At 44.4% G+C, this 26,709-nt stretch overlaps 2 protein-coding genes and 1 non-coding gene across 4 annotated transcripts; 1 reads left to right on the top strand and 2 right to left on the bottom strand.

Moving 5' to 3' along the window:
• Window positions 1–276: 276 nt before the first annotated feature.
• Window positions 277–350, top strand: trnaa-ugc. Its single transcript has one exon. It is a non-coding gene; the product is annotated as a tRNA-Ala (tRNA).
• Window positions 351–632: 282 nt separating this feature from the next.
• On the bottom strand, window positions 633–18,111 carry LOC123999217 (protein CASC3-like). Its single transcript, XM_046304769.1, has 13 exons — window positions 17,916–18,111; window positions 12,485–12,509; window positions 12,290–12,345; window positions 11,154–11,360; window positions 10,853–10,998; window positions 10,501–10,674; window positions 9,018–9,889; window positions 8,357–8,418; window positions 8,109–8,217; window positions 6,637–6,744; window positions 5,083–5,285; window positions 4,683–4,873; window positions 633–3,251 (listed from the first exon to the last, which is right to left on the bottom strand). Exons 1-12 carry the CDS (start codon window positions 18,099–18,101, stop codon window positions 4,712–4,714), a joined length of 2,310 nt encoding a protein of 769 aa, XP_046160725.1. The 5' UTR covers window positions 18,102–18,111; the 3' UTR covers window positions 633–3,251; window positions 4,683–4,711.
• A 471-nt stretch (window positions 18,112–18,582) lies between these two features.
• Window positions 18,583–26,039, bottom strand: LOC124000535 (male-specific lethal 1-like 1). Of its 2 annotated transcripts, none has more exons than XM_046306982.1 (9): window positions 25,942–26,039; window positions 24,351–25,176; window positions 23,762–23,967; window positions 20,482–20,747; window positions 20,201–20,271; window positions 20,034–20,101; window positions 19,737–19,861; window positions 19,414–19,486; window positions 18,583–19,296 (listed from the first exon to the last, which is right to left on the bottom strand). In XM_046306982.1, exons 2-9 carry the CDS (start codon window positions 25,026–25,028, stop codon window positions 19,206–19,208), a joined length of 1,578 nt encoding a protein of 525 aa, XP_046162938.1. In that variant the 5' UTR covers window positions 25,029–25,176; window positions 25,942–26,039; the 3' UTR covers window positions 18,583–19,205. The 2 variants fall into 2 exon arrangements, with proteins under 2 accessions (XP_046162938.1, XP_046162939.1); XM_046306983.1 differs by having other exon boundaries at window positions 25,908–25,975.
• Between the last annotated feature and the right edge of the window lie 670 nt (window positions 26,040–26,709).

The raw sequence follows: 26,709 nt of genomic DNA on the forward strand, positions 1-26,709 counted from the left end.
TTCCACTTGGAAGAATCAAAATCGACAACTGTTAATGTCTCTTGCCCTCAAGCTGTCACTCATCTCTGTAGCTCTACAGCAAGAAGTCTTTCAGTCTCAGTGCTGGCCCCAGCCATTATAAATGGGCCATTTTTAACATCCATTAGTGGCCCCATTATAATTCAACAGTGAAATGCAACTAATTAAATTGTCATGTGATGGCTGGACTCAAGTCATTTTAACTAGTCAACTGAAAAGGAAAAATTGTGTCATTGAGTATTAGTTTGTAGATGGGTAGTCCCGTGTGGCTCAGTTGGTAGAGCATGATGCTTGCAACGCCAAGGTTGTGGGTTTGATCCCCATGGGGGACAAGTATGACAACGTAGGCACTCAATATTGTAAGTTGCTCTGGATCAGTCTGCTAATTGACTAAAATAGTTTGTGAATGATTCAAATGTTTAATCAAATTTATTTATAAAAGCCCTTCTTATATCAGCTGATATCTCAAAGTGCTGTACAGAAACCCATAAACAGCAAGCAATGTCTCACATAATAGGCCTATGTGAGAGATGCAGTTAGTTAGAAGGCTGGCACAATGTTGCCATCCAGTGGTAGCTGTTCAATAACTTCCAATCAACCACATGACAATCATCTTTTTCCTAGATTCTGTTTAATGTTCCTCAGTCTAAACAAAACTTGCTCCACAATCAAGAAAATGTGTATATATATTCAAACATCTATGAAACAAACAAGCCCTCACAGTGTTGGCAGGTCTAGTCAAATTAAACATGTCAAACCAATTTATCCTTAAGGCAAAGAAAATAAAACATTTAAAACGTTCTTATCAGCCATTTCTAAACAAAAAAACTTTGAATTACAACTCAATTCAGTTTATACTGATACAGGAGGGTAAAAAAAAAAAAAAAGCTCATTTAAAGTTGCATCAATAACTTACCCTTTTTGGGCAGACTCACTATAACAGTGTGCAGCCACCAGCACCAACTGAATTACTTTCACAATCATATCTAAGTATGTATAACATGCATGTATGTTAGGTTTATTTGGCTGCTTTTAGACAGACAGCCCATTCTGACCCCCCACACTAACTGGTCTTTTGACCAATCAGATCTGAAAAATATCAGATTGTGGAAAACATTCAGAATTTGGCTGCCTGGCGAAAGCCTAAGTTAACAGAATGTTGAGGGAAAATCATTTGGGATCAGCAGTACGTTCTGCAAACAGACAAATCATATCCATTTTAGTGGTAGAGTGGCCTCACCAGTCTCTCCACTTTCACAAAAGGTCTCAGAGGGGGAAAAATGGAAACGGCAAACTTCCAAACAACCATTTCATTTCAAAAGCAAGAGTTAGCCTCGTAAAAAAAAAAAAGTTTTATCCATTCATAACCATGTATTTGATAACAAGGTGGTAGTATTTCTGCTTATTTAAACCACAGGCTTTAATATACATTTATCTATATATACATACATTAGAAAGCAGTAGCACTGTCAAGTACATCAGTTTCAGGCCAGGTTAAATGGTTCTCTGGTAATACAGTAAATTACGTAAATAACTAAAAGAAACTGGGCAATGTGGAAGGTATAAAGAGAACTCGAAAATAAGTTGAAATTGTAGGGTACTAGCTATAAGTAAGCACCATCTGTATATAGCTTTTCATCTTTATCTAAAGAGTGTGCGTTCACAAGACTCGAAACCATAAAATAAAAACTAAGACCTACGATGCTGTTTTTACGAGATGAAAATGGGACACTACGTATTTATTTGGACAGTGAAGCAACACCCCCCCCCCCCCAATTCGGCTCTATACTGCAGCATCTTTATTTGAGATCTAAATGTTTTATACGGTGACTAAAGAATGTCACCATTAATTGGAAAGTACTTCCATACAAATCTGTTATGTTTCGAAATGAAAGCACTTTATGCATCTACTATCCCCCAGTTGAAGGTGTCATAAGTATTTGGACAAATTCACTTTGTATTTTAAAGTAGTCAAGTGTAGTACTTGGTCCCATATTCATTGCACGCAATGACATCAAGCTTGTTAAACTACAAATTTGGATGCATTCACAGATTGTTTTGGTTGTGTTTCAGATTATGTTGTGCCCAATAGAAATGAATGGTAAATAAAGTATTGTCATTTTGGGAGTCGCGTATTGTAAATAAAAGTAGAATGTTTTAGAACATTAATAAGGATGTCTCCATGACTACGGATAATCACAAATAAATCGTAAATAATTACGAGTAAGAAAGTTAAGAGGCATACATATAACCACCCCAAAAATACTAACAACTTATCGGCAATGGTGAGAGGTTAGCGAGATCTTTGTGGCTCAAACTCTCACTCATCATTATTCAAGATTCATTCATGAGTATCTGTAATCAAGGTAGTATCCACATTAATGTAGAGGTGTTCAGAAACTTGACTACTTTAACACACAAGTGAATTTATCCAAATATTTATGACATCTTCAAAATGTTTGGCGTTAATTTCTAAAAAAATAATAAAAAAAGAAGCTCAAATAAAATATAAAATAAAAAAATAAAAAAAGACATTCTGTACCATCGCCTCGTATGAAACATTTGACCTCAAATCCAAAATGCTGGAGTAAAAGGGACATTCAAAGTTTTGCTCCACTGTTCAAATAAATACGTAGGGGAGTGTAAATGTTAGCTAGAAAATGAGCAGGATTGTGGTGGGTGGGACAAACAACTCTAGCTAACCCATCTAAATGACCAACTATCCCAGTTAGATTCTCTCCATAATACTCACATGACACATTTAAGCCAGTCCTAAACATTTGTTCGAGCTTAAAAACACATCTTTTGCATGAATATTCCTACAGTTGAACGACAGATGTTAGAAGGAACAAATATCTACGAATGTCATTGGTGTCGGGTGTCACGTAATGTTTACAGAGGAGTTGTTATTGAGGGCTTTCGTTAACGGTTTTATATGGTTACGTTTTATAGGGTTTTTACGACCGCACTCCCCTTAGAGGCAAAACACTGGTAGGTGAACCAAAACAACAACCCTTCAGTATTGTGGGCAACCAACCAATGTGGCACCTGAACATAAGGCGGATAATATCCCAGATAACATAAAAATACAAATAAACTAATCCGCTCCACATGTGGTGCTGGTCCTCGATTGCAGACTCCGTCTCCATGTCTATCGCTCTCTTCCAACTGGCGTAGCCATTCGGAACGCCGTGCTCGGATCTGACCTCCTGACTGGCCTTCCCACTCCGGTCCTGGAGAAAAGGGAAAATAGCAGAAATGGGACAAATCAGAACAACTGTGCTGTCGCGCGAGCTTTGGCTTAGGCTGGAAGGAGGAGAAAAGAATGCATGGTTCAGCAATACAATTGAGCTCACTTCAGGAAACAGCAGAGGGAGCAGCCCCCGACCCCCCGATGGGACCGCAGAGGAGAAGGTGGAAAGCTTCAAGTTCATCAAGGAGGCTAAATAAATGTAGCTTTACACCTAAAACTTTTACAGATGCACAATTGAGAGCATCTGTCGGGCTGTATCACCGCCTTGTACAGCAACTGCACTGCCCATTACCGCAAAGCGCTCCAGAGGGTGGTGCAGTCTGCCCAACGCATCACCGGGGGCAAACTTCCCACCTTCCTAGACATCTACAGCACCCGATGCCACAGGAAGGCCAAAAAGACCATCAAGGACATCAACCACCCGAGCCACTGCCTGTTCACCCAGCTATCATCCAGAAGGCGAGGTCAGTACAGGTGCATCAACGCTGGGACCGAGAGACTGAAAAATAGCTTCTATCACTAGTCCATCAGAGGCGGCTGCCACTTAAATAATGTCTCCATACCTAGCATTACTCATCACCCATCTCATACGTATATAATGTATTCTATACCACTATCTTAGTCCAATGCCGCTCTGACGTATGTATCCATTCCTTACTTAGACGTACGTGTATATGTTGTGAAACTTAAATATGACTTGTTAAATGTCACTGCACCGTCGGAGCTCGAAGCACAAGCCTTTCCCCTTTAGTAACATCTGCTAAACACATATGTGACCAATACATTGGATTTGAAAAGTCTTGAGACAGTCATGCAGCTAGGTGTTAGGCATTCATTTGTTTGAAGGTTACCTCTGCACCAAAGCATTTCTCTGGTGGGATTTTGAATCGCGTCTTTTTAGAGTGTGTGTGTGCCCACTCACATCTCAAAAAGAGACATCAGTTTGAAGACAGTATTATTGCCTGGGGGCTTTTAGGAGGAGCTCTAGGGGATAAGAGGAGCTCGTCTGTCAGAACGAACTGGAGAGCAGAGATTTGAAACACACATTCAGCTGCTTTACTCCGACTCAGAGCCACTGGTCTTACTTCACATGTGTCCAAGGCAAAAAAACACTGTTTGATTTAGACACGGTGCCTACTTTTGAACGAGAGCTCAAAACACAATGAGGGAAGCAAGCACCTTTATGGCAAAGTTATGCCTTGACCTACAGCAACAGTCTCTGGGATAGGCCTATTCTGTCATCCTCCCCCATCCAACTCTCCAAAACACATTTTCAACATGATCAAAATATTTTAAAAAACATAACCTTCCCTTTCATCCTACTCTCACATCGACTCATTCAGTCAGGTCTGAGGCAGGTCGATGTCTTGGCGTTTTGATTGGGTGAGTGGGTGAGAGAGGGAAGACCTACCGGTTGTTGGGTCGCTGGGGGTTTGGGGCTCACTCCGGGCCGTACCCTACCTCTGGTGGGGGAGGTTTGACGGTGACGGGCTGGGAGGAGCGCCGGGGAGGCGAGGGTTTGGGCTGGGCTTGCTGCTGCATTGGATCGTAGTACGTCACCCCACCGTACACCTGCGACTGGCCGTACACCTGCGACTGGGCCTGAGGGGAGAGGAGGTTACACGGTTTATGCATGTGTGTAAATACACATTCCTAAATGTTAAGGGTGGAGTCGAATAACTTCGAAATACATATTGAATTGCAGAGCTGTCAGCATATTGCAACAGTAATGTGTTGCATTGGGTACAATATATAGCAACATTTGACATGCTGATGTGGTAGCTATGGTGTCTTGAGGGCAGAGGTCTCACCGGCGGGTTGTACATGGGGGGCAGGGTGGCTCCTGCCGGGTAGGGGTAGTTGGTGCTCCCAAAGGTCATGACACCTGGCGGAGGGTAGAAAGGCGGGGCCAGCAGCTGCTGTGGAGGGGGCTGCCCAGGGGACATTGAGACGGGGGGAGCAGCGTAGAGAGCCGGGTTGGGCATGGGGCCACTTGACTGGTGGGGATGTAGACCTGAGGGGGAGACGGGAGGGGTTTGTGGGTGTGACCAGACAGACTGAGGCCCATAAAGTAGCCAACACCATACCAGCATTTCTGGTCAGGAGTGGAACCGTTTAAATGGAGAAAAAACAACAACCCTAAACCGAAAAACTTGTCTTACCCCACACACACACACAATTAAAATCACAGTGCAGTTAGTTATCACAAAATGAAGGTCCCGATCATCATCAAATGGAAAAATAAACATACCTAACGCAACAATGCTGTAACGTTAGGAGACATTATTTTCAAATAATATAAAGCACTTTGCACGTCTTCCTTGTTAACAGTTGGAAAAATGGCAGAGAGAGACAGGGAAGCGACAGTCCTGTATGGCAATACTTAGAGAGGTTAAATTAGGTAGTGAAATGCAAACTTTGCAAAGTGGAACTGAGCTACAGTGGCAGTACAGGTGCAATGCTAAAAGGGAGGCACCGTGAGACCCGAAACATTGCTGGCAGCAGCTCAGGACCCTGAACAAGAGACACGGGATCTTCACACGAAAGAAGTGCGATAAGGGATGGATAAAACAACAGCCCCGATTACAGAAACTGCAGTTAATATGCAGCCATTGCAATGGTAGAGGATATCAGCTTCAATGCCCTGATGCTACATCTAGAACCAAACTACAAGAAAAAAAGAACCGCGATGGCCCGGAAGGAGAAATTATACAATGACTGCTCTGCAAGTACAAAGCGTGAGCTCTCAAACGACACGGATTGTTGGACGTCTGAACAGGCTGTCATACATCACTGTCACGAGCCATCACATTGATGACAAGTGGGACATTAAGCCCCCTGTACTGACCAGAGCATGGAGGAGAGGCACACAGAGAGCCAACCATCAATGCTGGCAGCCATGACTGGGGTCGATTGAGCGCCACTGCACCCTAGCAGTCATGAATAACCATATATGCATTGTGAATTCACATGTCATTTAATTATTTTTTTCTTGTCGTTTAAAAAAAGACAAATTGCACATTTGTCACATCCCTAGTTTAGAGGCACTTGAGGAAACTTTTAATGACGTGAAACACTCATTGAAAAGCACAAAGTGATTAACTAAACGAGTAAGAATAACAATTCATTTGAGTTCAATAATAGAGCATTTAAGCAATACTATTCCTGAGTTGATTGAACATGTCTTCATGTGCATGGTGATTATACAGAGGTAAGTGAGGTTCAAGAAAGCTTGTCATTGACTTTCCTTTTTGTTGCCAGAGAAGACACAGGCCGAGTTCATATCTATCATCTTAGTTGAGGGTAACTGCTGCCCTCACCACGTTTTCCCTGGGTCCCCTGGCAGCAAGGTGACAGACACTAACCTGGGTGTCCTGGATGGGGGAGGTGCATCTCAGGCTGGACCAGCATACCCTGGGGTGGGAGGGGGGCGGGGCTGTCGCCGTGGGCATAGATTGGTCCTTGGTAAGACACTGCAGGAGGAGACAATATAGCATTTAGACTCATGTAAGCGCTCTACAGTCAGATATATCAATCTGCAACTAAACCAAACACACTACATGGTTTGCTCGTCAAACATTTCTAAAGTTGCCGCCCCCCTTGCTCCTATGCCTCCACTCTCCTGGGTAGGCTTTTCACTAGAGGTTGGAACACCGGGGACTTGGTTCCATTCATCCACAAGAGCATTAGTGAGGTCAGGCACAGATGTTGGGCGATTAGGCCTGGCTCGCAGTCGGGGTTGAGGTCAGAGCTTTGTGCAGGCAAGTCAAGTTCTTCCACCATGATCTCAACAAACCATTTCTGTACAGACCTCGCTTTGTGCACAGGGGCACTGTCATGCTGAAACAGGAAAGGGCCTTCCCCTAACTGTTGCCGTAAAGTTGGAAACACAGAATCTTCTAGATAGCGTTAAGATTCCCCTTCACCCGAACCTTGAAAAACAGCCCCAGACCATTCTTTCTCCTCCACCAAACTTCAGTCGGCACTATGCATTGGGGCAGCTAACGTTGTCCTGGCATCCGCCAAACCAAGATTTGTCCATCAGACAGCAATTCAGGCAATACGATTCCACTTCTCCAGAGTCCAATGGCGGCGAGCTTTACGCCACTCCAGGTGACGCTTTGCATGACGCTTGGTTATGTTAGATCTTTTATGAAGCTCCCGGCGACAGTTATTGTGCTGACGTTGCTTCCAGAGGCAGTTTGGAACTCAGTAGTGAGTGATGCAACTGAGGACCGACGATTTATTACACACTTCAGCACTCGGCGGTCCCGTTCTTGTGTGGCCTACAGCTCACGGCTGAGCCATTGTTGCTCCTAGACGCTTTCACGTCACAATAACAACACTTACTGTTGACCGGGGAAGCTCTAGCAGGGCAGGAATTTGATGAACTGACTTGTTGGAAAGGTGGCATCCTATGACGGTGCCACGTTGAAAGTCCCTGAGCTCCTCATTACGGGCCATTCTACTGCCAATGTTTGTCTATGGAGATAGCAAGGCTGTGTGCTCAATTTCATACACCTGTCAGCAACGGGAGTGGCTGAAAAAGCCAAATCCACCAATTTGAAGGGGTGTCCACATACGTTTGTATATATAGTGTATCTGATGTGGCAATCATGTGTTAAACTATAACAAAATAAGCTACATGGTTTATCATAGATACCTGTGTACCCTAACATTTTTAAGACGGCATTCTAACGCAGCTACAACATGTTGTAGTTTAGTACAGATTCTACCAGAGCCTGGCTCTGAGCCTATGGACAAAGAGATACCAGCTAGTGTTGTGTTTTCAGTTGTGCCCTGCCTTCTGGTGGTAGAGTGTGTGGCACTGACTCACTGGGCTCGTAGTAGTGGCTTTCCATGACCCCTATGTGCATAGGAGGAGCGGGCTCCGGGCTTGGCCTCTGGCGCTGGGACGAGTACCGCTTTGCCCGGTTTCCAGCTCCCTGAGATGGAGAGAAAGAGGGTGAGAGCTGACCGAACCACTCAAAATGTCAGGTAAAAAACGCCACACTTCTCCTTGAAGGCAACATAAAACGACAGAAACCCGTCTGTACATAAGGCACCACAAGTTGGCCTACTCACCAGCTCTTCTATGTTACTGTATTGTGGAGGTGCTCCACCCATGTGCATAGAGTTAGGGATGCCTGCAAAGAGACAAAAAAAGGGTTGACAACACGCAAGAAAAACATATCCAACTACCTGATCCACTGCTGCGGTTTAGATACATCTTATAAGCTTCAAGTCAAACCAGCTACCAACGTGTATTTCTGACTCAGGTTTCTGTCCTGACAAAATGTGTACTTGAGGCACTTTAAACCTTGGGTGCAAAAAGGACTTTTTATTTCCAATGTATTGCATGATAAAAAACCTCCCAGGCTCCAGAGCGCATGCAAGGACGCACCACCACCTGCACTGAGTGGATTAGCTGGCTTAAAAGAGCTACTTGCATTCGCACACTGCCACCCCCCCATTGCTCCACACTGACTAATGGCCTCATTATGTCAATCAGCCTCACTGAATGGTCACTGACCTACTGACTGACTCAGTGCTGCACCAGGGAGCTGCTGCTTAGCTTCACCAGGGCTGCTGGTGCAGTGGTGACTGAGCTGCTTGTAACAGTGCTGCTGGAACTATGAGAGGATGTGTGTCACTCCATATTACTCAAATAATAAAATTTAAAAAAGAGGGGTAGAGCGAGAGAGGTCGAATGGGGTAGAGCGAGGGCAAAAGAGAGAAGGCTCACCCCTCATCTCAGCGCGTAGAAACGAAGTTGGGTTCTGGGCCCAGTTCTGTCCAGCCAGGCTTAGTCTGGCCAGGTCCTGGTCCAGCCCTGTGAGTACCGTCGCCTGGCTACTGTCTCCAGCATCCCCCTGGCTCTGACTGGGGCCCTGCCACGGCTCACTCGCCAGTGCCGAGGAAGACACGGTGGGGGCAGCCTCCTCAAGAGAGGCCTGCTTGTCCAGCTCAGTGGCCCGGGTGCGAGTCCTCCTGGCTAGGGAGTACGACTTCTTTTCCACGGGCCGCTCCGGAGCCGGGGAGGCATCGCGGGTAACCGGGTTGTCTGCCGGAGGAGCAGATCCCCCTCGCTGCTGCTCCTGTCGCCGTGGCGCAGAGTCCCTTTCTCGATCTCCCTTGCCACTGTAGTGGCGATTGTGGTAGACTGACTGAGACGTTGTTACTGTTGTGTTGCGCTCGTCATCCTCCTCGCTGCGGATCTCTTCCACCACTACCGAAGAGCTGCGCTCCGTATGGGCCCCTCTGTTCCCCCGGCCCCTGGGACCTCGTTCCCCGTCCATGGGCGGTAGGCTCCGGGTCTGAAGGGGCTCGGCCTTGGGGCCTGGTCGTTGAGACTCCTGGTTTCTGTCATTCCTGTACTGGGCCTGGGGGCGGTTGCCCTGGAAGCCCCGGGGTGGGGGGTGGGAGGAGGGCCTGGGGGGGTTGTTGTTGCGCTGGGTGTTGGGGGCTGCTGAGGGGGGAGGACCAGACTGCTGCAGGGCCACGGCTAGGGGAGTGCTACGGCTGTTGGGGTTCCCTCCCTGCTGCCAGGAGGTATGGATGGGCCTCTCCCCGTCTCCGTCCCGCCAGCGCTTGTCCCGGACTGGAGAGGTGCTGTGTCTGCAGGGGGAGGAGAGGAGGCTAGTGTGAGGACAAGCTGCTAGTAGACCAGCGGTTGGTAAATGATGGTACACGGGCCAAATTATGTTTTGATTCTTTTATCTTTATAAACACTCCAGGCGACTTTTGAACATCTAAAACGAGGTAGAAAGTATACAGAAACTATAATGGACCTATATATTTTCAAATTATTTATCCTTTTCAGACACGCAAATTGCTTTTGACTAACAAATCGGCCCAGGAAAACCTGCACGACTCTGCTCAATTTTTATTTATTCATCTCAAAGTGACCATCAAGCCAAACATGATTTCCCACTCCTGTAGTCGACTATTGCTGTTATTTGTGAGATGACATTGTAAGGGGATAAATTGTGTCTGTTAATATAAATTGGCACGATAGATGATAATGGTGGTTAGTGTTACAGGCTTTCAGAGACATGGGAATTTCAACACTGAGTTAGTAGAGTTGAGGGACAGTAGAGTTGAGGGCCAGTAGAGTTGAGGGACAGTAGAGTTGAGGGACAGTAGAGTTGAGGGACAGTAGAGTTGAGGGACAGTAGAGTTGAGGGACAGTAGAGTTGAGGGACAGTAGAGTTGAGGGACAGTAGTACCTGGGCTTGCGCTGTCTGTAGGACCGCTCATTGGAGACACCTCCGTTACGGATGTCATAGCCGTAGATTGCCACCAGCTCCTCACGTGACTTGGGCGCCTGCTCCTCCTCCCTGAACCTATCGTGTTCCCAGCAACCCTCATCCTTCCACAGCTTCCTGTTACGACCCTTCGGCCTGGAGGACAGGAAAGAAGCAGCAAATATACCAATAAACAGGTTTACCAATGAAACGCCATCCTTCTATTACCAGGAGTCATCCATCCTTTGTGTGGTTGTTGGTCACGTTTAGATAGTTTCAGGTGAACGACAAACATACAATGAATAAAAATGATAAACTTTCCGTCCCCCCTTACCGTTCCTCCTCCTGTGCGTTTCCTCTGACGTCGTGCTCAAAGAACATTCCCTTACGGGGGATATAGGCTGGGTTATTACGATCCTGGTCATCATCCAGCTTCTGGCCTGGTTTAGCGCCTTTATTCTCAGAGTCTTCTGTGCTTTCCTGGTTACACGGAGTAGAATTACTCAAAATGATTGACCAAGAGGCCCATATTTGTATGCACTTCTATATATGCATGTATGCATGTATGCATGTATGCATGTATGCATGTATGTATGTATGTATGTATGCATTTTCTTGTCAATGAACCATTTTACCTGTCCATCCCCGCTTTGCCTCTCCCCTGCCAAGTTGCCTTTATCTTCACACTTCACTTCTTTACTCAAACCTTTCTCACCCTCCTCTACCTTCCCCCCTCCTTCCTGCAGCTCCCCCTCTGCAACAGGGGTGTCGGCAGTAGGACTGGGTTTGGGCCCAGCAGCCGTTGGAGGGACCTCCTCCTCCTCCTCTTCCTCCTCACCTCCCTGAGAGAGACAATACAAGACTTGAGTTAGTTTGCTTCGTGTGTATCATTATCAAGATGCTGTCAGAGAGATCAATGCAAATATCCTTAAAAGTCCTACTTATTCCAGTCAAAAACGGCCATGCATATTGGACAAATTAAACTTCTCATCAGAACCACAGTTGAGACCTCATTAAGAGGATTCCAGTACCATCATGGACATTGCAATGCATGAGTACATCAATTGAAAATGTTTTGTCTGCATCTTGCATCTAGGGGTTGCTACAGTGCAGAAGGTCTATGTTCTGAAATACCGGTACCTGTATCAATGGTTGAAACCTGCTCATCTCTTCAGTCCATCCAGGATTTCGCTGCAGCAATTCTGACATTTCACATGGCAACATGTGAGGACTTTGTCCAATTTGTTACAAAAATTCACTGACGAGGGAATGGTCTGTTGTTGTGTGCTTAACTGGACCATATTATGCAGTACATTTGCAGTGATTGGTTGAAATTGTAAGCTCTCTTTTTTTGTGTGGTGATCGGTATGCGATAATTTGACTGTTTTATGAGGTAATAGTGCAGGATTGGTCAAATTTGCAAGACCTCACACAATATACTGGGAATTGTTGATTTAGCAACAAAAACAATATGGGTTGCAGAACAGCTACATCCTGGAGGGACTCTTGTTTCATGGTTGATTTAATTTTTTTGTCTCAAATACTTTGGAAGTTAGATACATCATGATCTTTCCAATCCACTAGTTGGGCTATTCTGTTGGGAGGAGGAGGAACCTTGGGGTAGCCTCATGAAGCCTGCATTACTGAAATTCTCAAATAAAATCTGGTTCCTCAAATACTATGTTGCCCATGTGTCCATGCAAATAAAACACATAAAATGACATTAACATTTTACCCTACAGCATAACTCTGTTCAGCAGTGGCAACTCACCTCTGAATGTGAGGCATTCTCCTCAGGATCTGCACTTTCATAGTCAGAAAGGACAGCTGCAAAAACAAACATTTAAATGTGTCTGAAACAAGTACATCCACTGTTTAACAGTGGTGTGATCCAAATGGGAAATGCTTCAGATGTGTGCGTCATTCTAGATAGGCCATTGGATTGCGTCACCAAACACTGACTCACCTTCTCCTACGCCATCTTCACTTTCCTGTTAAGAAAGGATAACACTAGTCAAACAATGTGAATGAATTGACATCAAATAGCAACAGTATGTAGCCTACACACCGTCACGCAAACACGATACCAACCCGTACGTCAAGTATTTAGTAGCAGGGGGGGGGGGGGGGGGGTCTGTGTCACTAGGAATGTATCCTCAATTCATTAGCATACTGGTATTCGGATGACTGACATGCCCAGAGTAAACTGCCTGTTACTCAGGCCCAGAAGCTAGGATATGCATATACTTGGTAGCATTAGATATAAAACACTCTGAAGTTCCTAAAACTGTTAAAATGTCAGCGAGTATAACAGAAGGAAAATCCATCCTGAATTTTATTTTTTTACAGCACAGGCCATTTCAGTGCTTGCCTATGGCAAATACAAATAGATTGGACCCAGATTGCAGTTCCTTTGGCTTCCAATAGATGTCAAGTCTTTAGAAAGGGTTTCAGGCTTGTTTTTTGAAAATTGAATAAGTAGTTGGAAGAATTGTTGTTATCATTAGAAAAGTTTTGTTGACACGTGAATTAAATATAGTGTATTTAGATATTAGAGTCCCTGAGGATTAATTAGAAACATCCTTTGACTTGTTTGGACGGACTTTAGCGGTAACATTTTGGATTTGTTTGTATGCCTGTTGAAAGAGTGGATTACTGAGATCATTGGCTCCAACTAAACTGACTTTTTTGGATATAAAAGGACTTTATCGAACAAAAGGACTATTCATTGTGTAGCTGGGACCCTTGGGATTGCAGACGGAGGAAAATCTTCAAAAAAGTTAAGCGATTTATTTAATCGATATGTGAGATTGTGACGCCTGTGCTGGTTGAAAAAGCATTTGTGTGTGACCCTGTCCTCAGATAATCACATGGTATGCTTTTGCCGTAAAGCCTTTTTGAAATCTGACAATGCAGTTGGATTAACAATACATTAAACTTTTAAATTATGCATGAAAATACAAGTGTCATACGTGTTTTTAATATTACAATTTTTGTATTTTGAATTTCACGCTCTGCAATTTCACCAGATGTTGTCGTAGGTGTCCCACCAGCGGTTCACGCGCCAAAAGACGTTAAATGACCAAGCCATTCAGAGTGAGTTAAATGAGTGAGGGAATTATCTTGTCCTATACAGATGTGAAAGCTGACAGTCAAGTTTTTCTATTCACAATCCAGACTACAATAAATGACTTCCTAAACAAAAATCTAATCCAAACCTGGGAAAAAGAACTCTTCCTTAGCTAAATGGAGAAATCTAGAAACTGATGAAAGAACGAGATCATGCTCTAAAAACAGCCCTGAAGTCCAAATTAGCCCTCACCCTCCAATCCAACAGGTCCCAGACGTGCTCAATGGGATTGAGATCCGGGCTCTTCACTGGCCATGGCAGAACACTGACATTCCCGTCTTGCAGGAAATCACACACAGAACGTGACACTGTGACACTCCGCCCCAGACCATGACGGACCCTCCTCCTCCAAATCGATCCTGCTCTAGAGTCCAATTTGTAAGTCGCTCTGGATAAGAGCGTCTGCTAAATGACTTAAATGTAAATGTAAGTACAGGCCTCGGTGTAACGGGCATTCCTTCGACGATAAATGCGAATCCAACCATTGCCCCTGGTGAGACAAAACCGCGACTCGTCAGTGAAGAGCACTTTTTGCCAATCCTGTCTGGTCCAGCGACGGTGGGTTTGTGTCCATAGGCAACGTTGTTGCCGGTGATGTCTGGTGGGAACTTGCCTTTCAATAGGCCTACAAGCCCCCAGTCCAGCCTCTCTCAGCCTATTGCAGACAGTCTGAGCACTGACGGTGGGATTGTGCGTTCCTGGTGTAACTTGGGCAGTTGTTGTTGCCATCCTGTACCGCAGGTGTGATGTTCGGATGTACCGATCCTGTGCAGGTGTCGTTACACGTGGTCTGCCACTGCGAGGATGATCAGCTGTCCATCCTGTCTTATGAGTCTCACAGTACGGACATTGCAATTTATTGCCCTGACCACATCTGCAGTCCTCATGCCTCCTTGTAACATGCCCAAGGCACGTTCACGCAGATGAGCAGGGACCCTGGGCATCTTTATTTTGGTGTGTTTCAGAGTCAGTAGAAAGGCCTTTTAGTGGCCTAAGTTTTCATAACTTTGACCCTAATTGCCTACCGTCTAAGCTGTTAGTGTCTTAACGACCATTCCACCGGTGCATGTTCACTAATAGTTTATGATTCATTGAACAAGCATGGGAAACAGTGTTTATATCCTTTACAATGAAGATCTGTTAAGTTATTTGGATTTTTACAAATTATCTTTGAAAGACAGGGTCCTGAAAAAGGGACATTTCTCATTTAGCTGAGTTTAGGTTAACCCCGTTGAGAAATAAGGTGATGAAAGAAATCACAGGCCAAGGCAAACTTTTTTATAAAAGTAACTGGAGAAGCAAAGGGAAATTCTAAATTCATCTGGGCGAATCTAAAAAAAAAAAAAATAGCAGGGAAAAACCATAGTAACGCTGCAAAAAGACTAGAAATCAATGTGAATGAGTCTAACACAGGATGGAGTAGAAATAGCAACAGCCTTCAATTCCTACTTTGTTGACTATGTCAAGGTACTGACACAGAGCCCCTCCACCAGTTTCTTAAGGGGTCAGCGCTAATGAATGACACTGAACCGGTCTTCAGAGGTGTCAGAGGTGAACAAAGTGATTAGCTCACTAAAGAACTAAAGCAAAATATGTGTTTGGGCTGGACTCTACCTTTCTTAAACTACACAGTCACTCATTAGTCCCATTACTAAGGTCACCAACATCTATTGGTCAGGGGGTGTTTCCAAGGGCCTGAAAGTTGGCTATGATAACAGCCATCTAAATCAGGTGACCATGTTGACATGAGTAACTACAGGCCTATTAGTATACTACCTGTGGTGTTGATGGTTGCTGAAAAGTGTGTAGCAAAGAAACTGATTGCCCACAACAACAGTACCATCACATTACACTCCATGCAGTTTGGCTTCAGAGCAAAACACTCCACAAAAACAGCCAACTGCTTTCTTCTGGAAAATGTGAAGTCCAAGATGGACAAAGGGGTGTTGTTGGGGGCTGTATTTCTTGACCTAAGGAAAGCTTTTGATATGGTTAACCATGAGGTTCTCACCACAAAACTGTCCAAGTTCAACTTTCCCCCCCGATGACTCGAGATGGATGAAATTATACCGTGAAGGCAGAACTCAGCGTGTCAGAGTGAACAATGGGCTGTCGCCCACTCTCAGCTATGATGAGGGGGTGCCCCAAGGGTCAATACTGGGGCCCCTCCTGTTCAACCTGTACATTAATGATCTGCCTGTACTGGGTCATAAGTTCAAATGTATGCAGATGATACAGTGATATATTTTTACCTTTTTATTTTACTAGGCAAGTCAGTTAAGAACAAATTCTTATTTTCAATGACGGCCTAGGAACAGTGGGTTAACTGCCTGTTCAGGGGCAGAACGACAGATTTTGTACCTTGTCAGCTCGGGGATTTAAACGTGCAACCTTTCGGTTACTAGTCCAACGCTCTAACCACTATGCTACCCCGCCGCCCCGGCATATGTGCATGCAACGAGCAAACAAGCTGCACAAGAACTCACTAGTGTAATGATCCAGGTTACAAAGCGTCTCAGCGACTCATGTTTGCATTTCAATTCTAAGAAAAAAAAAGTCTGCATGTTCTTCACAATGAGGGCAACAGATGTTACTGTGTCAGGGGAGAAGCTCCAGGTGGTATCCGATTTTAAGTACCTTGGGCTTCATACTTGATTCTGACCTCTTAAAAAGCAGGTGAAAAGGTAACTCAAATAACCAAATTCAGCCTAGCTAATTTCCATTCATACAAAATTGTTTGACTTGCAGAGGTAGCAAAACTGTACCTTCAAATCTCTGATACTCACACACTTAATATACTGCTTGACTAGTTGGGCCCAAGCTTGCTGTATTAAAACCAATTCAGACTGTCTACAAACAGGCTCTCAAAGTGCTTGATAGAAAGCCCAATAGCCATCATCACAGTTACATCCTCAGAAAGCATGAGCTCCTGAGTTGGAAAAAATATTGTGTAATACACCGACATATGTCTTGTATTCAAGATCCTAAATGGCCTTGCCCCCCCACTTAGTACTTTTGTTAGATAGAAAACCCAAACCCATGGCAGCAGATCCACAAGGTGACTATATGGTTCCCTTAAGGAAAAGCAGCTTTAGTCAATTGGCTTTCTCCATGCGAGCATCCCATGTCTGGAACACACTGCTATCAAAACACACACAACTGCCTCATCTAATCACACCTTTAACAAAAAAAACATGAAAACATGACATGGCTAAAGGTCAATCAGACTTGTGAACATAATCCCAAACTGTGTATTGGCACTTTCCATGTTGTCTGTTGCTTGTGAGGTGTGGAAACACTGTTGCTTTAATGCATTTTGTTCTGTTGCTTTTTGTGCTATTGCTCTGTCTGCATGCTATGTGTTTCCTTTCCTATGTTGCTCTGCATGTGCTCACTGATTGTATTGTTATTGTAATTGTTCTTAATAACCTGCCGTTGAAAATTTGCCAGCTGTCTAAAACCGGCACGGTTACCTAAAAGTTGATTAATGTACACTGTCCTTGTAACAAATTAACTCAAACCACCATTTATTGTGCCAAAAATGGATTCGTCACATCACTAGGGATTTAGATAAATATCAACAAGCTTTGTGGTTGTGGCCATTCAAAACCAGAGGATGAAGTCTAGATTATTACTGGTCAAGAAAAATTACTAGATGAGGCGTGACTGGAGGCACATATTGTAACGTTATGTAGCTAACGACGTTAATTTACACACTTTAACAGTCAGATGAAATAACCCAACAACAAAGCTCCCTGTGGCTTTAGTTAACATTAGCATCTAGCTACTACAGTAGTTAGCAAGTTAATGACATAACGTGCACCAACGTTAGCTATAGCTTATAAGCTTAACTAAAACACTGATAGTACAGTAACTAGCTAAATTAAAATAGTTTCCTCTTGCTAACCATTAGCCAACGCGTTACCATCGCGGTAAACGTGCTAGCTAGCGTTACCAAACAAAGTAAGCTAGCGCAAACGAGCTGGCTTGTCTAGTTAGTTCACGGTTTGGCCCTTCACACGTTTCCCGGCCAAACATGAGCGAGTTAGTTGATTTATGAGCAACATTAGCTGAACGCAGCAAACGCCAAACATGGGGTTGCGGTTTGGCCTGGACAACTATGCGCGCGGCACTGTTCCATTACCATAGCCGGCTGACTTGTTGACCCAGCCATTAATTATAGTAGTGAGCAGGCTAACGTTAGCTAGCCAACTCATCAAGTACTATTAAATTGATCGGCTTTGCGTCTCGAGAACAAGACACTCACACACTCGGATTCAGCATCGTTTTTCGGCACCACACGAACAGCTGGTGCCTCAACTGGCTCAGGATCCCGTACTCGGGGCTTTGTCGTTGGCGAAAGGGACTTTCCACGTTCCGATCCCGAACCAGATTCATCGTCCTCCTCGCTATCCTGGGATGCGCGCCTCCTTCGCCGTCGCCGGTCCGCCATCTTAGAAATCATATAAAGGAAACCGGAAGAATGCCAGGAATTATGGGTGAATGTTAGTTACGCAATTCCGCCTTAGCCTCCTCGAGCTTTTTTTAATCAAGGCATTTCAATCTCTCTGGCAAGTTATCGTTTAAATTAGAAAGTGTCGTTAATTGGTTGTTGAAGCATTTTTAACGATTAAGTCAGTATGATGACACCTATGAACAAAATTATAAATCCCCTAAAATCTGCTCAGAGTTGAATTAATATGAATTATTATCCAGAGACATATTGAGTCAGTATGATGACACCTATGAACAAAATTATAAATCCCCTAAAATCTGCTCAGAGTTGAATTAATATGAATTATTATCCAGAGACATATTGATATTCACGTTCACTCATACCTAATTCCCATTATGGTCCAAAGCTTTTAAATGAATTGTATCTCCTACATTTATAAAATCAGGCACACACACCATCCAAAATAAACAAAGTCATGTTCATGGGCATAAAACATTTTTTTTAATTACAACATCTTGTTTGAAACACAAACCATAAGCGCTGCTGAGGTGCTTTCAACACATCTCACTCCTTATGACCAATGTTTTTTTCCTTTTATCTCCAACAGGTCTCCTTTCTATAGGATGCAACAGCAATCACATACAGATGGGAGACAGAGTCATTCTGCTCTGTTCAAATATGAGGCATGTCAATGTGAATGACAACGTCAACAGTTTGTAGAACTTTAGCTTCTTTTCTTGGGAAATTTTGTGGGTGAAGTTGCAGAGGAAAACTGTCCTCAAATGAACCCAGTGGGACTCTAGAGGAGACAAACATCTCTGCTCTTCCTGGATAGTTCACACCAGCCTCAGTCTTCTTCCAAACCAGCCCTACTATGAACAAACAATAGGATCCGCTCTGCCGTCCAGCAACCATGACCAAACTGTGGCACAGTGCATCTTTTGATTTTAGGGGATTGTGGCATGCAATTCCCCCACCCCGTCTGTAGTACTCTCCCAAATAACAAGGCAGACGTTCTCTTAGAGGGGTGCTGCCTGGCACCAATCCAGCCGGTGTCTCCTCTCTTGAACTCAGCTGGAAAGGACATATTTATTTATTTATTTATTTTCGGCAGGTCCGGTGGGGGGTCTGCTTTTTGGGCACCTCTACTCGACAGCGGCTTCGCTCATCCAGCCAGGGCAGGTCAAAGATCCTTCAAGGGTGAATAGAGATACACAGGGGTTTAGTTTAGGAAGCAAGCACTCAGATTGTATTCAAGTGATGTTTGGCTCGGTGTTATTTAAGAACTAGTGCGTATGACTCAACTCACCGTCTTGACAGCTTTGGCAGAGGTCGGCCAAACACCACCACTGGAAGGTGGGGGGTGATCATGAGGGACTCCACTGAGGAGAGAGGAAGAACACCTTCATAAGTGATGAGTCCAAGACCCTGCTCAGTATTTCAACTGACTACATTTAATCTCAACAGACATTACTAATGGGATAGTTGCTTGTTGGCCAAATCTAAAAAATACAATGTTATTGGTCACATACACATATTTAGCAGATGTTATTGCGGGTGTAACGAAATGCTTGTGTTCCTAGCTCCAACAGTGCAGTTGTATCTAAAAATTCAGTGTATAGGTGGGCTTACCATCCTCGGCTTCTGGGTAGAAGGAGAACACTTCTGGCTCACTCTCTTGGATACCCTTCCTCTTGTTCATGCGCTGCTGCAGTCGCTGGAACATCCGCTGCTCACGGATCCGCTGGATGTCCCATCTACGGGAGGTGAATGAAGGAGAGTGAAGAACACGGCAACAGAAGTTCAAAATAAGGGACACAAAAATAAGAAGAAAGGCAGAAGAGGTATGCCAGAGAAACACACAGACTCAGAGCAAGAGTTGGTCAGACAAGTAAACAGAGCATAGTGAAAACTCTAGCCCTCCCTTACCTCTTCCTTCTCTTCTCATCCAGTTCATGCTTCGAGTGGCGCTTCAGGAAGACATTGTCATCCAGATTCTGTAAGAGAAAACATTTGGTCTTTAGACCTCCTGACCAGGGGTCTAATCTGGACTTCCACCAGCATAGGGTTTCAAACAGAGCAAGACAAGTACCCACCTCAGGGATATCAGATGCCTCCTCCTCCTCCTCCCCCAGGGGCTCCATAAAGTTTTCCTTCCACGAGGGAACTGTGTACAAGAGGGAGAAGGTCATTCCACCACATATGCAATTTTACAAATCCTGTTTTGCACACATTTTACAAAAGATAAAGCGGCCTATTCCAAAATACTTAGGCCCAAGTCTCAGCCTTCTTATGTGCTGTTCATACTTATTTTGCCCGTTTCCCTATTTTTTTGGGGATCCAATACAACCACTTCATGACCGTTTGTAACACTCACTGGCCACAGGCTCCTCCTTCTTGGGTGAGGGCTCCCGCGAAGTTGGTGACAGGGGAGGCACATGCCAGCGACACAGGTACATGTCTGTGGTGGACAGGTAGTCTAGTTCCTCAGTGGCGGCCGAGCAGGTCCCAGGAGACCCATCCGAAAACTCTTCCCCGTCCAGAGGCTCCTCTTTGGGAAGAAGTGCCTCGTTGTGTGGGGACTTGGAGGCCTTGGCTTGGGCACGTCGTTTGGCTGCCCTGGGGTCCTGGAAGAGGAAACGCCTATTGGCAAGAACAAAACAAACTTTAGTGGAATTGCGTGAGGGACAATAAGGGGCTTTGCATGAATCTACAGTACATAGATATATCTATCCGCGGGCCCAGGACAAGCCTGGGCCCGCGACCTGATTCAACCTGATTCAATACGGCCCGCGGAATCATGCTCAGATCAAAGAATTTGCGATAGTAAAGTTTTGAAAAACGTATTTGTTATTCAAATTAAAAGCCCAATGAATATTTATTTTGAAGGCACGTATAAATAACTGCACAAGGACATACATTGACTGACAGGCTGACACACACACCACAGTCAAAGAGTAGCTAGCTAGAAATTGTGCAGAAATTAGTACGATTTAAAAGGTAGACAATGAATGTAGGATGTTCTAGCAATAGTGGACATCAAAATACAGTCATGGCCAAATATACATTTTCACAAAGTCTGCATATACTCCAGAATGTTATGAAGAGTGATCAGATGAACTGCAATTACATTTACATTTAAGTCATTTAGCAGACGCTCTTATCCAGAGCGACTTACAAATTGCAAAGTACCTCTTGGCCATGCAAATGAACTGAATCCCCCCCCCCCAAAATTCCACTGCATTTCAGCCCTGCCAGAAAAGGACCAGCTGACATGTCAGTGATTCTCTCGTTAACACAGGTGTGAGTGTTGATGAGGACAAGGCTGGAGATCACTCTGTCATGCTGAATGAGTTCGAATAACAGACTGGAAGCTTCAAAAGGAGGGTGGTGCTTGAAATCATTGTTCTTCCTCTGTCAAGCATGGTTACCGGCAAGGAAACACATGCAGTCATCATTGATTTGCACAAAAAGGGCTTCACAGGCAAGATTATTTCTGCCAGTAAGATTGCACCTAAATCAACCAATTATCGGATCATCAAGAACTTCAAGGAGAGCGGTTCAATTGTCATGAAGAAGGCTTCAGGGCGCCCAAGAAAGTCCAGCAAGGACCGTCTCCTAAAGTTAATTCAGCTGCAGGATCACCAGTACAGAGCTTGCTCAGGAATGGCAGCAGGCAGGTGTGAGTGCATCTACACACACAGTGAGGCAAAGACTTTTGTAGGATGGCCTGGTTTCAAGAAGGGCAGCAAAGAAGACACTTCTCTCCAGGAAAAACATCAGAGAGACTGATATTCTGCAAAAGGTACAGGGATGAAACTGCTGAGGACTGGGGTAAAGTCATTTTCTCTGATGAATCCCCTTTCCGATTGTTTGGGGCATCCAGAAAAAAATCTTGTTCGGAGAAGATGAGCGCTATACCATCAGTAAAGCATCCTGAGACCATTCATGTGTGGGGTTGCTTCTCAGCCAAGGGAGTGGGCTCACTCATAATTATGTTTAAGAACACAGCCATGAATAAAGAATGGTACCAACACATCCTCCAAGAGCAACTTCTCCCAACCATCCAGGAACAGTTTGGTGATGAACAATGCCTTTTCCAGCATGATGGAGCACCTTGCCATAAGGCAAAAGTGATAACTAAGTGGCTCGGGGAACAAAACATTGATATTTTGGGTCCATGGTCAGAAAACTCCCCAGACCTTAATCCCATTGAGAACTTGGTCAATCCTCAAGAGGCGGGTGGACAAACAAAACCCCACAAATTCTGACAAACTCAAAGCATTGATTATGCAAGAATGGGCTGCCATCAGTCAGGATGTGGCCTAGAAGTTAATTGACAGCATGCCAGGGCAGATTGCAGAAGTCTTGAAAAAGAAGGGTCAACACTGCAAATATTGACTCTTTGCATCAACTTAATGTAATTGTCAAAAACCTGACACTTGTGAAATGCTTGTAATTATACTTCAGTATTCCATAGTAACATCTGACAAAAATATCTAAAGACACTGAAGCAGCAAACTTTGTGGAAATAATGTGGAAATTAATGTGTCATTCTCAACTTTTGACCACGACTGCACTTCTTTGAGGTAAAGGGAAAGCTGTGTGCTTAGTGTGCAAAAAGAGCATCGCTGTCTTGAAAGACTACAATTTGTCCCAACACTTCCAGACAAAGCATGCAGAGAAATATAGGAATGTCTTCTGAGCAGAGGGCAGGTGCATCAAAAGAGTTGCTTTCTCAGTTGCAAAAGCAGTAAGGACTTTTCACAAAACTGCATTCAGCAAACGCTGGAATTGCGAGAGCCAGCTATGCACTGTCCCACAAAATTGTTAAACATACCAAGCCATTCACAGAGGGCGAATTCATTAAAGAATGTTTAAATCGACAAGAAAGAGCTGTTTGAAAATGTTTCCGTGTCAAGACGAACAGTGACACGGCGTGTTGAGGACATCGCAGAGAATATGGAACAGTTGAAAGACAAGGATTTCACCTATTTCCCCTTGGCCCTGGATGAGAGCGGTGATTCACGTGACACGGCGCAGTTGTTGATATTCTAACCAGTCGTAACCCCAGACTTTGAAATTACAGAGGAGCTTCAGTGCAGTCAACGAAGAGCACCACCACATGGAAAGATTTATTGGAGGAGGTTAATAAGTGTGTGGCAAAGCTGGGACTGAGTTTTGAAAAGTTAACCAGTGTGACCATTGATGCTTGCTCAAACTTGACAGGAACAAATGTTGGCCTTTTCAAAAGGATACAAGATCAAGTAGCTGAGTTGAACCCAGATCAGAATGTTTTTTCCTGCATTGCATTATCCATCAGGAGGTGCTCTGTAAATGTATTCTGAAAATGAGCAATGTTATGGATACAGTCATTAAAGTGGTAAACTTCATATGCGCAAAATCTTTAAACCACAGGCAGTTTGCCTCACTGTTGGAAGACAGAGTCAGGTCATGCAAATCTCTCCTACCACACAAACGTGAGATGGCCAAGTTTGTGGAAGGAGCTTGTAATATGATTCTGGCCCGCAATGGCAAAAATATATTCTAATGTGGCCATCCATGGAAAATAATTGCCCAGGCCTGATCTAGGAAGTATATCATATCATGAAGTTAAAAAAATAAAAATATTTAAAAAACTGAATGTGGAGCCCTACCGTTTGTGGCCCTTGCCTCCTCTGCCAAAATTCAGCGTTCGGGGTGTATGGCTGCTGTGGCACTCAGACAGCCCCTGCCCCTCTGGTGTCCCTGGCATTGCCGCCTGGTCTTCCTGCAGGCTAGGGATGTGGTTGGGGCACTGGTCACACCCATCTTTCTTACCTAGCTGCAGACGGCGAGCCATGCGCTCGATCCGCGCCATGAGCTGCAGTAGTGAAAAAACGCGTCACATCAGTGGCGCTAAAGTGAGGTTTATACCCCCTTATGATTTGGCATTTAAATAGTTTGTCTTGAAGGGTAGCCTATTCTCTTCAACACTTGAGATTTACAGTCCATAAGAGTACATCAAAAATATATTGAGGCCAATTTAGTTGACTTCAATAACCTTACACTTACTTCAAAGAAACAATGATGTCATAATAGTGCTGCACTGCTATTACATCACAATACCACTGGTGGCATTGTGGAGCTGGCCTAGGTTGGAGGTGAAATACCTACTGCTGGTTATTTTGGAAAATTCAATTTTTCACAAAATATGCTGACCAGGATCGACAATTGAAATGTTATGCATTGTGTTTGCTAGCATACCATTTCCTTCTCAGCTTTGAGGTCATCTATCTCCTTGCTCTTAGACTGGAGCTGCTGTTGCTGTTGTTCAATGAGTTCCAGTTGGAGGAGGAGGATCTGGCGTATGCAGCTGGTCTGTGTAGGGGAGTGACCAGGTCCTTTCCTAATATTCCCTCTTTTGCCATCTGGGCTGTGTTCTGATGACTGTGTCCCCATGATTGATGCAGTAGTAGCCCCTCTGACCTCCCTGCCACACACTGCATCGTCCCAGGGCTGTTTGATAGTGTTGAGCACTGCGAGGTCTGTCTTGCCCATATTGCTGTTTGTCTGTCCTAGTAGTGTCTTGCTCTTGACTGGTGTGGTGCCATCACCCCCCATTGGTTTGCCCTGGGGAGTTTGGGCTCCAAAGATCACCCAGTTCTCCTCTTGCCCAGACCCAAGCCCAGGGTTCTGTCCAGATCCAGGCCTGCAAGTAATCGGTGCCTGTCCTGGCACCACCTTCGCTTTCCCGTGGAGCTGCTGGCCGCTGCTGTTGTGGATACTGCCCAGCACGTTTGGGACTCCGATGACGTATTCACTTGGCTCCCTCCTCAGGCCAATGAAGGAATCTGGTGTTCCTCCTGCTGGAGCTTTGACCAAATCAATCTTCCCTACTGTGTCTAGCTTATATCCTCCACTTGTGAACACAGTGGATGTCATTGTCGTGGCAACCCCACCACCAGAACCCTTGCCAACCAACGCCCACCAATGTCCTCCTGACAGGGGCGTTGGTGGCACAAAGAGCTTGATCTCACACCGTGGATGCTGTTTCTCCTCAGCAGTGGGCTGTCTAGATGTCCATGCAAGCCTGAAATATAAGGGAGGGATGTCAGATGGGCACACAGTTAATTCAACATAGACAAGGTTATCAGGCATAAACTAACTAAAATCAAATGTTGAAACAGACAGGAATCAGCCACAATGCCCTCTCTTACATCAGATATAGCCCAACTAAGGAAGCCACTTTGCTAATAACGTTAGCGTTCTCAATCTCTGGTTGCTACTAACTACAAGTTCCCTCCTCGCGCATTTCTATACGCCCATGAATAATCTGTACGATATTGACACATGAACCAACAAACTGACACAATAACAACAATCGAGCAACCCGGAGATAAACTGACTTGCATCGCAACAATACAGGCATGCCTAGCAGACGAGGTAGTTAACGTTAGCAAACTTATACAATCATTAAAGAGTTGAGTTTCGTCGGCTACCCAATGATGTGTATAATTGACCTAGCTGGTGTTTGAAGAAAACATTATGCAGGGACTGGCAATTGCTTGGTTACAAGGGAAACAGTTCTAGAATAACAAACGTTACAGCAGAGCTGCAGTCGCTTAGTTGGCCAGCTAACTGGTTAGCCAAGTCCTCCATTTTAGGTCCGCAGCAAAGAGCAAAACAATGACAGCCACTTTGCCTTCAACCAACCCGGTCTCATTTGACGCCATTTTAACTTTAAACGCTTTACAAAGTTAAGTTTTTCTCTTGAACGTTATAACACATTGTGCTTTACACTTCTCACTAAAGGCCACCTACCTATTTGATATTCTCTGTACTCATTCGAACTCACCTATCGCCTTGATGCCCCTCTTCTCAGGTCGTTTTAAAATAATGATAATGCGCATGCGTTCCTTGTATGCTCGCCTCTGATTGGTCAATTAGCGAGCGGTTGCGCTGAGCTCTAAAGATTTCCCAATAATAAAAATGTCAAGAAAAATGCATATTCCTACCTCATTTTTATGATTGTTACAATTTGTTGTAGCTAATATATCTTGTACAATCATGCAACCATGATGAAATTGTTATGGTCGAGAGAGTTCTTGTCATATTTTCTCTATTCACACTGGGATTAGGTGCAACCAATTGGCAACTGGCTCAGTCACCACCAATGATTTATTTTTTATATTGTGGAACGAGTACAGCTATGGCATTTCATCTGCTTACTTGATATTAGTTTGGGCTCTTCTCTATTTGGGGAGAGGACAATTCTGGGCTCCCTAATTCCCTATCTTGTAAGGGAGTTATGTTTATTGAAGATTAGTTGGAGATAAACCATTACATGTTACCATTTTTCTTGTAAATGAGTTAATATCTCAACATATTCTACAGTAGAGACAACAGGCTGTTACATTGGTGTTAGTCACTGTGGATCAATGCTGCTCTTTAACCACAAGAGGGCATACTGAAACGGGTGTCAGTGCCTCCCATCACTGTAAAGTAGCATTCAGGTGCAACACCTGTTTTTAGTAAACTGTTTTTCATAAGCATGCATGGATAGGCCAACTTCAACAGCCAAAAAGTAATAGCCTACTATAATATTTTAACAATAACCTATTAA

The sequence above is a fragment of the Oncorhynchus gorbuscha genome, linkage group LG16, assembly GCF_021184085.1.
Source record: "Oncorhynchus gorbuscha isolate QuinsamMale2020 ecotype Even-year linkage group LG16, OgorEven_v1.0, whole genome shotgun sequence".
Lineage (NCBI taxonomy): Eukaryota > Metazoa > Chordata > Actinopteri > Salmoniformes > Salmonidae > Oncorhynchus > Oncorhynchus gorbuscha.

Coding starts and splice junctions, on each gene's coding strand:
- LOC124000535 (XM_046306982.1), bottom strand. CDS start 25,028: ATGACATCCACTGTGTTCACAAGTGGAGGATATAAGCTAGACACAGTA. Junction 20,272..20,481: donor GAAGGAGGAGCCTGTGGCCA/GTGAGTGTTACA, acceptor TCTTGTACACAG/TTCCCTCGTGGAAGGAAAAC. Junction 19,487..19,736: donor CTACCCAGAAGCCGAGGATG/GTAAGCCCACCT, acceptor CTCTCTCCTCAG/TGGAGTCCCTCATGATCACC.
- LOC123999217 (XM_046304769.1), bottom strand. CDS start 18,101: ATGGCGGACCGGCGACGGCGAAGGAGGCGCGCATCCCAGGATAGCGAG. Junction 9,890..10,500: donor TACAGACAGCGCAAGCCCAG/GTACTACTGTCC, acceptor CTCCCCCTGCAG/ACACAGCACCTCTCCAGTCC. Junction 8,218..8,356: donor ACAGTAACATAGAAGAGCTG/GTGAGTAGGCCA, acceptor TCTCCATCTCAG/GGAGCTGGAAACCGGGCAAA.